This window comes from Aspergillus luchuensis, chromosome 1 (genome assembly GCF_016861625.1).
Source record: "Aspergillus luchuensis IFO 4308 DNA, chromosome 1, nearly complete sequence".
NCBI classification, from domain to species: Eukaryota; Fungi; Ascomycota; class Eurotiomycetes; order Eurotiales; family Aspergillaceae; genus Aspergillus; species Aspergillus luchuensis.
The window spans coordinates 3,232,361-3,243,096 of NC_054849.1; the positions used below are offsets into that span (position 1 = coordinate 3,232,361).

At 49.5% G+C, this 10,736-nt stretch overlaps 4 protein-coding genes across 4 annotated transcripts; 1 reads left to right on the forward strand and 3 right to left on the reverse strand.

Moving 5' to 3' along the window:
* Positions 1-461: 461 nt before the first annotated feature.
* AKAW2_11126A (uncharacterized protein) lies at positions 462-989 on the reverse strand (the record flags this gene model as incomplete). Its single annotated transcript, XM_041682189.1, has 1 exon — positions 462-989. The coding sequence occupies one exon, from the start codon at positions 987-989 to the stop codon at positions 462-464; it is 528 nt and encodes a 175-aa protein (XP_041537846.1).
* Positions 990-1,974: 985 nt separating this feature from the next.
* Positions 1,975-2,544, reverse strand: AKAW2_11127A (uncharacterized protein; the record flags this gene model as incomplete). The annotated part of the gene is made up of 1 exon (XM_041682200.1): positions 1,975-2,544. The coding sequence occupies one exon, from the start codon at positions 2,542-2,544 to the stop codon at positions 1,975-1,977; it is 570 nt and encodes a 189-aa protein (XP_041537847.1).
* Positions 2,545-3,489: 945 nt separating this feature from the next.
* On the reverse strand, positions 3,490-5,494 carry AKAW2_11128A (purine-cytosine permease family protein; the record flags this gene model as incomplete). The annotated part of the gene is made up of 2 exons (XM_041682211.1): positions 3,490-4,617; positions 4,676-5,494. The coding sequence occupies 2 exons, from the start codon at positions 5,492-5,494 to the stop codon at positions 3,490-3,492; spliced, it is 1,947 nt and encodes a 648-aa protein (XP_041537848.1).
* Positions 5,495-7,445: 1,951 nt separating this feature from the next.
* On the forward strand, positions 7,446-8,906 carry AKAW2_11129S (uncharacterized protein; the record flags this gene model as incomplete). Its single annotated transcript, XM_041682222.1, has 6 exons — positions 7,446-7,537; positions 7,607-7,673; positions 7,743-7,895; positions 7,951-8,012; positions 8,065-8,362; positions 8,430-8,906. 6 exons carry the CDS (start codon positions 7,446-7,448, stop codon positions 8,904-8,906), a joined length of 1,149 nt encoding a protein of 382 aa, XP_041537849.1.
* Between the last annotated feature and the right edge of the window lie 1,830 nt (positions 8,907-10,736).

Genomic DNA, 10,736 nt, shown 5'->3' on the forward strand with positions numbered 1-10,736 from the left:
GGGGCATGCTGTTGTGTCACCGGCTCCGACCCAGCGCCTGACCAGTCAATCAGTCACCACTGCTGCTCTCACGTAATAGGGTGTGCTTTCGGCACTCTCGCCAGCCTCCGCCTCTGCTCTCTGTCCCCATGACCTCCTTCCGCTCCTCCCCTCTGTTTCCCATGCCACCCACCACTCCACACCCCCATTTCCTTGGCTCACCTCCGCTCCACCCCTCGCCCTAAAAGGTGCTCTCCACCCATCTGTCATGGGGTATCCGCTTACTATACGCTCTCTCCTCGAATCTTTCAGATCAACTACCTCTGATGAACTTATCGATTCCAGGGTATGTGCTCTACGCCTACGTCTAATTACTACTACAGGAACAAATAGAATTTCAAGCAATCACGATTATATCCATTCAAATCTTGCACACATTTCATAATTTCAATTCCAATCCTCCTGAATAGAACGCTGCATCTTCACCTCCTCATATATGGATTATCCAAAGTCCTATCAGCGATCGGAAGATGTCTGACAAGATCACCCAAGGAAGCACCAATACCATGTAGGATATTGCGTTCCTCCATGGTCCTCAAAGTATCATTCCGTCTATACCTTACCAAAGTAATGTTGTGTCCACGAAGCACAGCCCCGAACTTTGGCCAATCAGCACCGGGGGAATACACACCACGTCTGAAAATTTCACGGATGAGAGCCATCAACTCATTCTGGTCGGCGTGTTCTGGACCAGAAATAGCCAGAAACACTGGACAACTATAGGTCGTGCTGGTGACAACAAGCATTTCATACTTGACATTGCGGCCAGTGAAGGATGGGTAACTGTGGTCGCTTGTAATCACTGAGCGCAGGTCATCTTTCTCAAAGCCTGCTTCATCGACGTAGCCGTGTCCATCGAACCGTTCTACCCACTGTTCTTGGAGTAGGCGCGAGAGTAGACTGAGATAGCCGTGATCAGGGGCTGACGTTTCCAAGATTGGCGTATTCATGGGTATATAATACCGTATATAGTGTGTCTGTGTGTGTGTGTGTGTGTGTGCGAATTGGATAGAAATCGATGGATTGATGGACGAAGCTTGCAGTTTCTACCAGTGAGAGAGCAATCGCCGGTCTGATACACAGAAAAGGCAGACCAGACGAAAGGGTCGCAGGCCTACTTATATGTTAACTTCCTTCCTCCATGCCAGACGCACATGCAGAAGAAGCTATTGAGAATTGCGTCGCTTCATCTCTGGATATTATCCAATTCCCTAGATAACATCTGCTATATACTTGGAAATAACCCAGAGGGTGTCAAATACATACAAGGCAATATGCACTGTACGTCACATATCTATATAAAAGTTCTTCACGTACGCTGACGGAACCGGAATCAACCTCAGACATTACCACTCAGCTTAACAAGACCAAAGAAGGGCTCTTGCCAGCCGTGCATTCTGCCCAACACAACACACATACCAATCGGGAATATCAGTCCACTCATTCAGTACACTAACCTTAATGAGTACTCTTCCCCACAACTATGCGTTGCAGAAGGAACCTTCTAAGCACCCTGAAAATACAGCTGGGGTGTCAGGAAGATTCCAGACCAATGGACATTGTTTAGAGTTTAGCTTTTCAGGCATCGGTTGGTACGCAATCTATATGTGGTATGTAACCATGGATGTTTCCCTGTGATCACTTTCTGCAGGTCTCCCAATATTGCTGCAACTGAGTTCGAAAAGTAGCTTACTGACTCCTGATTCGACCTTTTTCTACACTATGGTAGAACTGCAAAACCATCGACGTAACAGTAAGGATCAAATACTATACAGGTAACTGGAATCATTTAGGTGAGTACAAACACATACTCTACATCTACACATCTTCATCACTACATATCCACGTAGCCTCTAGAGCAATGGTAAAAACTGTAAATTCACACCCAGCACACAGATGCTAACCATCCTGAAAACCCCCCAAACCATAGTACTACTACTCCGTCCCCAATTCATCCGGGATCTGAAACTCATCAACAATCCCATCCAAAAGACGTATAATCCTCCCCCAAAGAATATCATGCACAGTCTCCCCCTCAAACACCACCTTGTGTGCACCGCCTTCAAGATCCATTTTGTAGACACATATTTCCTGCCCATAAATAACAGCCCCGTACTGCGGCCACCCATCACGCGGCTTGTTTTTCTTATCCGCGAACAAAGATCGTAGCTTACTTCTCAGTAAATCACATACTACCTTAACGCGCTCTCGAGCCCAGTCGGGAGCCTGCCCGTCAGGCGATAGTAATGTATCGGGTGCCTCACACCCAACGGCAACAAACACCGGTCCATATTTTCTGCTGCACATGATAAGATTTGCGTTATAGAGGTCGCCCTGGAGCTCTGGACTTGGCTGGATCCAGTAGTGTAGTGTGCTTAGCACGTTCAAGTCGCCGCGCTTGAACCCGCGCTTGGTGACATTTCCGTGTTCGTCGACTTTTTCCTCGAACGAGCGTTTGAGGGTGTCGGCGAAGTTGAGAATGTTGTATGTGTCGGCGCTCATCATGGTTGTGGGTGGATGGTTGATTGGAGAGTTGTAATGATTGGGTAGATCGGCAGTAGTATCTAGCACCGTGGGAAGGCCCTAGTTTGGATGGTGATTTTTATATCGAGGCAAGAGAGTGAGAGATGTTCGCCGGGTCTTTATAGGGTTTTATGGTCTCCCTCATCATGCGCACGAGGCATCATTCCTAATACAATCTGGGCATGAAGCACATTATACATCATTTCATAAGCATTTCTTCGCGACCTTCCTGTTGAAGATTGTCCAGGATAATGGGGTGGCAAGGTGCCTAGGTGCCTTCTTCATGTGCATGTTGGTTATGTTGGAAACGGATCGATGCCCTTGAGACATCATTTTCCTTTGCGGACAACCGAGGCAACAAGGCGTAATTGAACCGTACAGCAATAACACCGGCACATACCTCACGAATGGTGGGTTTGTCCTCATCCTTTTATCGCATTACTCGCATCCGTAACTCACTTTTACCTTCCGTCAAGATAGGCACACAGTCAGGGATTTATCAGCTAAAGGAGACTACTCATCTCACCAGCGGTCTTGGAGTCTTCCGTTCACATTTACAGTTAAATAGGCAAGGTGACTTCGCCCCAGTTCTTCTGGCTGCAAATTGTGTGATACATCCAACATTGTCGTAATTCCTTAATGGCGGTCATTGGGGATATCTTCTGTGCAACGAAGGAAGAATAGCTTTGTCTTGAGATAGTGGTGTGTGTGTTCTTATTTTAGATCGTTGTTGCTGGAATATGAGATGAAATTGGTACATTGATATTCTGCTCATAGCATAACACATTATCTAGTGGGGAAGAATCCGTTATATAGCATCGATTAGGCATACATCTTTATCGTCCTTCATGTCTCAAACAGAAGGATACATCCTTTCCTTTTCACTTCTATACTTTTTATTTTTCTCCGGGACAATGCAGAGTTCATTTACCGACCGATCTTCTGCAGCTCCAACCACCGCAGAGGCGGGAACACCAGCATCGCCCAAGACACACCCACCCAGATACCCAGGTCCGCGCCGTCCGAACCAACCATCTTGGCAATCGGACCAACATACCATATTTGGTCCATGCAGACGATCGCACCCGCCCAGCCGATCAGGAACGCAGCCAGAGCAGCAAGACCAAGGGGCAACTTGGACCGGTCAGCCCAAGCATCCCAGTCGAAACCACGGGTGCGGCGGAAGATGAGGTGCTCCTCCAAAGCGATGGTCAAATAGATGGTCACCCAGTAGCCCATCAGGGCGAGGAAGTTCTCGAAGATATCGTAGAGGTGGTTCCGGCCACCCAGGGCGCAAGCAGTGTAGATGATCACACCAATACAGGAGAGGAACCATCTGGGAAGGCTGCCAAGGTGACGGCCCATGATCTGGAAGCCCAGAGTGGCGGAGTAGGTTCCAGGGATGTTGTTGGCAATCAGACCCAGGGCGACGAGAACGCCCAAAAACTTGCCAAATCCTCCGAGACCGTCATATCCGGCAATGATGAGTGCTCCAGCAGAAGTTCCGTATGCCTCCGCCCAGGATGGGTTCGTTAGCGTGCCACTAGCGAGGCCGACACCCATAAGGTTGGCAAAAGAGAGGGCAAGGCCGACACCGAAGAGGGTCAGGGTGAAGGTCTTCCATTTCGAGGTGGTGGGAGGGAAGTAGACGAAGAAATCAGCGCCAGCAGGGGCCCAGGCAACGGAACTGGAGAGACAGAGCGAGAAGAAGGTGAGACGGTTGGCGTTGACGGTCTGGGGGTCGCCAGTAGTCTTGATGTTGGTGTCAAATTTCGGGCCGGCACTGCCGACCAAGACGAAGATGGCGATGAGTTGAGGCACCCAGGCCCATCGCTCGTACACGTGGAAAGGCGCCATACCAAAGACCACCACGATCCACGTTATGATGGCAATAATGATGATTCCCACCACCACCGTCAACCCACCATCAGCAACAGCGGACAGCACCTGGCCACCCACGAGGCAGTCAATCATTCCATAGCCCAACATGATGATGATGTTCAAAAGACAAGCGATCTTACTCGGGTAGTAGCCCATGAAATATCTTGCGACGACCTATAAGGCTTTTGGTTAGCACGACTTGACGTTCTCCAGAAGATGGCACGTTGCTTACCATTGTTCGATTACCACTCTGCGGTCCAAACGTTCCCATATACGCCACACCTGCCGCACCAAGGAAAGCACCAAACACCGCACAGAGCGCCGAGTCAACGAAACTCAGAGAATAGTCCAGAGGCCCATACATTCCGATTGCGATGTTGTTCGCGGTGATGTTGGTACTAAACCAAAGCAAAGCCATTTGCATGTAATTGGATGCTGAGGCAGCGTGACGCTCGGACTCTGGGACACGCTCGATACCGCGGCTTTCGAGGAATTTGATGGATTGAATACGAGCGTTGAGCCTCGTCCAGGCATTCCCTGAAGAAGGGTAGGAGGACATTTCTTTTCCAGTTTCCGAGGGAGACGAGACCGATTCTACGGCTGGAGCGGCGCGGTGGCCCTTCTCCTCGTCGTGCATGGTATCAGCCATGCTGGATATAGTGATAAACGGTCTGCGAGCTGGCGCAGGAGGGGATCCTCGGTTGGAGCAAAAGACGTTGAGGCCGCAAGTTTCAAAAATCGAAACGCAGCCGTTGAAGAGAACGTAGGAGGATTTAATGCAAGCCCAGCTGCATGGCGGGAAAAAACTCAGGGCCGGATGGGAGATAAAGAGGAGTTTTGCCCCCCTCGCAGTTGGCACTAGAGCAGGGACTAAGCTAAGGTAGAGTTGGATCCGGCGAATATGAAAAGTAGTTGGCGGAGAATGACTCTTCTGGCTTTCCTGCTCGGGCTTCGCCGGATTATTTTTTGGGAAGTTTTTTTTTTTTTTTTTCCTTCGTTTTGGCCACAATAAGTCAGTCACCCGCCAATGACAGGACCCGCGCGGCAGCATCCATGCTTGGCTCGAGCACCCGCAGTGCTTAGCGGTTCAAGCAACGAGATTAATTCATTTTTCTCTTACTCTCCGATCCCGCTGGGTACCATCTTATTGTGATTAGCCTTGGTGTTCCCTGGGTCATCACCCTTGCCGTGGATGAACCTCAAGGGGTCTGGACATGGGTCATGAAGATTATGCCGCGATTGCTATCCTCATCTGGAAGGCTTATCTCTTTCATTGTCCCCGGCTTTCCCTTTCCAGTCCTCCCGGTTCCTCTTCTGATTTGAAGTTGATGACATGACTAACACTAGGCTGTCTTGGGGTTAGCAAAATGCCCTCATTGGGGACTAATATTCTGCCGGGGTCCCTCCACCGCCCAGGGGCAAATACTCTCAAGAGAAATGGGCTGATGGATTCCAGCTAGTTCTAGGCTACAGCATCATCTCCGGTTGCGAGGGCGTTTCAGCTACCTATGGTGCAGATTGTATATTAAAAGTTTTGATTGAGTGGAAATTTTATTGACCTGACTCGATATTAAATGGCTCATAGGCAGACTTGACTATGTCTCCAAGCAGTGCATGGCCCGTCCTTATCACGATCCAAGTGGAGCACGTGCCCCGCTCTGCGAAGCGGAAAGTCTAGCCGTCGTTCCGTTCTTTTCTTCCATTGTCGACTGTGAGTGAGAGAGTCTGCCTGGTCCGTTCCTCGCCATGATCCAGCTCCCCACGCCTTTTAGTCTGGGTCTCGACACAGTAGCACGGTAACAGTTGCACAGTAGCTCAACAGTCACCCTTCAGACTTTTAGCCTTCCGCCCTCCTTCGTGGCTACATTACGAAACGAATTTAGCCGGAAGACAATTTATACGCCTTGGCTGGACAAATAACGTTGAACTCAGCGAGGCTTTTCGGAGATAAGCGTACGAATCTCAAAAGGAACGCGTACTCATCGAGTCACCGAGTTTGCACGATGGATTACCCCTCCGCTGGAGGACCGAAGAAAAGCCTAACTAGGCCAAAGTCTCTTCGGTGTTCCGCAGCTCCGATACTGTCTACTAATGGCGCTACATAGTCAGTTCTATCCATCTCCACCTGAGACCAGCTGGCTTCTGCACCGGTGGCCCTTAGGAGTGGAGGATGGCCACGCATTTAATCTATCATTCAGCGAATTCGAGATCCTGGACAGGCCCTCGTTTTGCCTTCCACCTCATGGTTCGATCAAAGTGAGGAAACAAGCAGGAGACACGATCGTACGTGGCAAGCTGGTCTGCTCATTCCGATCCATCTGACTGGCTGTCACGGTGGATGCACTATACGTAGCCGAAGCTTAGTCGGGGGACCCCGGTCATCTCCTGATGAGGTCCATGTTGGAAGTCGAAACACAAACCCGCTTTCCAAGCGCCGGAGAATTTCCGAATCTATGATGTTTTCCAGCCTTGTGGCTGGCGCTATTCGAGACATGATCGAGAACCTCACGACTAGAGTAGCTCTGTTCCACCTTTGGAAAACAATATTTGGTGTACTATTGAGTCTATCTACCTCGTGTTCAATGCACGTTGTAATCCGGGTCTCCCGGCTTTGACAAATAGACTTTGTGCAGAATTTTCTAGGTTATGCAGGGATGCAGTCTAGCAAGGATTCGAATCCTGTGATAAATGAAATTATTCAGCGTTGATGGCGCGTTATGCCCCATAACCACTCAGCCGTCCTAATTTACTCCTCGTGCCGCCACCCAAGGGTGAGCGGCCACATGAACCATAGGAAGGAGAAAGCTAATAGTACTAACTCCTACCCGAACGGTAACTCCAATCCAAAGCCCTAATTAGCTACAGGCTAAGTTTGGCAGGCCCCGGACTGGATAGCCTGCCAGGTTCTAGAAGTTCATAAACAGCCACCCCGTACTTTAGATTCAGAATAGTCTTGCGACCATGACTTTGTTGCTTCTCGTTGCGCTCCCATAGAAATCATCATGGCCAACGACGGTGGCGGCAGTCCTCATGATCTGGTCGTGCAGACCTGGATCATGTACAGCATTGCTATTCTGCTGTTCCTGGTGAGACTGTATGTATAACCCTTTGTTGTTCATAGATGGCCTATATTTCGTGGGCATTATCAGTAACAACAATACAGGTTTGCCCGCTACAAACGACTCGGATTTCGATTCCAGGTCGAAGATTACCTTATGGTGGTCGCTGTGGTAGGTTGCATGCACTGCACTGTGTCATACCTTTGGCCATGTGTTAACGCGCTCTGATTGTGGTCGTAGGGATTCTACACGGCATTCGCAGTTACCAACATTTATATTATCGAAGGAGGAGGTAGCAATCTGTATGAACCTCCGAGTTTGTACTACAGTTTCTCAGCCTCCGAGATTGCTGCAAGAGTCAGAGGTTCCAAGATCGAGTTTGCTTCGGAGAATGTATGGTTGCTTCCCAATTCTAGGTCAACATTGCCTAACATGATGGTCTATACAGTGCCAGCTCTGCACCATCTATTCTCTCAAGGCTTGCATGCTGTTGGTGCACTTCCGACTAACGTAGGTGCACTCTCTGAGTCAACGCTGAGCAACTGCTGACGCACACTTCCAGATCGAACTTATGGCAGCACCGCCTGGTTAAAGTCATCGCCGCATACACCCTTATCGGCTGGATCACCACGGAGCTGGTGCTGTTCCTGAACTGTCGCCCCCTGTCCGGATATTGGACACTCCCGCCACCCCATAAGGAATGCAGCACCTACTTTCGCTATGAAGTGGTACAATGCGTCTTTAACATCAGTTCCGATATTTTCATTCTCTGCGTCATACTGCCGATGTTCATCCGCGCAAAAATGCCCTGGAAGACCAAGTTACCCGTCATCGTGGTCTTCTCCATGGGTATTGTGGTGGTGCGTTCCTGCCCGAGTTGGCTTTGGCCCCCAGACTAGTCGCTAACTTGCATCTTCTGCCCCTCAGATCGCCTGTGCCATCATTTCCAAATACTTCACATTCTACAATATTTACGACGATAGCTACCAATTCTGGTACCTCCGGGAGGCATCGATCGGCATGTACGTGACGAACTTGCCATTCGTCTGGAGCCTCGCCAGATCGACACTCACCTTCCTGCGAACGAGTCAGTACACCAACAAAGGCCGATACAACGAAGCCCAATACGGAACCGACCACGCTTCGAATGCACGGTGGAAATCGGGGGTACATTCTCGGTCGACTCGCAACATGCCTACCATTTACGATACTCGAACCGGACGCGCGGACGGAATAATGCGCACCGAAAGTGAAGAGAACATTATTGAAATGGGTGGGGTGGGACATGTCACCAACAAGTCGACCGCATCGACTGGTAGCGACAACACAGAGTGGGCTCAGGCGAATGGACATGATGACTTCATCATCAGGAAGACGACGGAGATTGTCATTCAGAAGGACTGATCAGCCCATGATTTTCCTATGGATCGTCTCGACAGCCGATGAGCAGTCGCTATGACCTTGAGTTCCTCCCAGGAAAGCAGTCGCCTTTCCTCTCCTGACTGCGGAGACAAGACCCCTGAATCGCCCACAACAGCCTCACGAAACAACACCCCCTATCTCGATGCCAGGATTTGACCCCTTCAGGCTCCAGCGATCGCGAAGAGTTTGTGCAGCGCAATTGCCAACAACCCCGCTGTATCTGAAGCACAGTGACGTTTCTCAGCACCACTGGGGCCCCGATCATCCAAACCACGCGGGGGCCGCATCCACGATCCATCGACTGTCTCCGATCACTTTGAGCAAGTGAAAGGTAGATCAGTTCCACCGTCACAGCTACCCGTCCAGCCACGGCCGTCGGATTTAGGTAATCAACTACACTACTGTGTCCGCGGTCCCACCAGGGACGATAGTACACGTAATGTATGGACTACCGAGTTGCCTACTCAGTCTTCACGATTCTTCTGTTGGAAAGGACCTTCAGGCACGGAGCTGAGGCGGGCTTCCACCCCCGTTTTCGGCCGGGGGGATTGTAGCGATCGGCCGGCCACGAGGTTCTCACCTGGCAGTTGTGGTGGTCGGTGCTGTGGCTCCCCCTCAATCTCCCTCACTTTCTTTCCGATGAAACATTTCAAGTCCGATTCGGACGAGACGAACCTCATCATGTATAGATTTCCCTATGTTTCTTGTATATATAACTTTGATGACCCTACATAATCATACCTAATGATGTGTGAATGACATATAATACTATTTATTCCCTATCGCTTCGAGGCTGTGCAATAAACAACAACTCAAACCCATCCCCCTGAAAGAAAATATTCCAAGTTGCACTGGCTTAGCTGAAAGTCCCAAACTCTGCCAAGCCGGAGCGGGTCGTAGTCGGGTCGGCTACAAACCTGCACCAAACAAACACTCTTAGTGGTTCTCTCTCTGACAGACTCCGACACCTCCCAAGAAACCTTGGCGATACACCCACAAAGGCTTATTTCAATTCCCGCTTAGTGTCCGATGTTCATGTCTGTCTTTCTATGGCATGATCCTGATCAGTTCCGAATTCAACCATCCATTGTCGGAATCAAAACCTCGGAAGTCCTAACGGCAGATAATTATCAAATCTATTCTGTCTGCAGGATAGCTAGTAGCCGGTAGTTAGTGGGGTAAGTATTCCGCAGTTTGTAGCAGTAGTCGGGCAGTGCGTAAAACACAACACAGTGCTCGCACTAATACACACTGGTCGGATTCACCCGATACTAATTGACTTTTTGTTTTGTCATAAACTTTATCCTTGAGTTCAGGCTGTGCCATGGTGTGCTATGCTATGCTGTGCTTGCTCTGTCACGGTATGGATGGATTAATCACCTTTTCTATTGGCTGGTTGTTAACTCCGTAGCCATTCCTCCTATTATCCATTACTACTATTTATTAGATAGTAGTAGATAGGTACTAGGTCGTTCGAATAGAAAGAAGGATGCATGTAAGTGAGACACTCTTATCTCCAATTTGGTCTTCCATTTTCCAGGGCAGGAGAACCAAACTCAGTATTGAGTTACTACTTACCCTACCTACCTTTCCTACCTCGTATTCGTACTAGCACAAATTACATTCCTATCTAGTATCTACTCTGTACTACTGCAGGGGTAGTAGCCTCGGTACATCGCTTCCGCCTCGGTACAATGCTTCCCCCCTCGTCATCAATAATAACTAATATTCCTTCCTCCGCCTTGGCTTAGCTTGGATGGTTTGTTTTTTTGCACGGAAGTTAAGCGAAGCGAACTGTGACAGGGGTGGTGA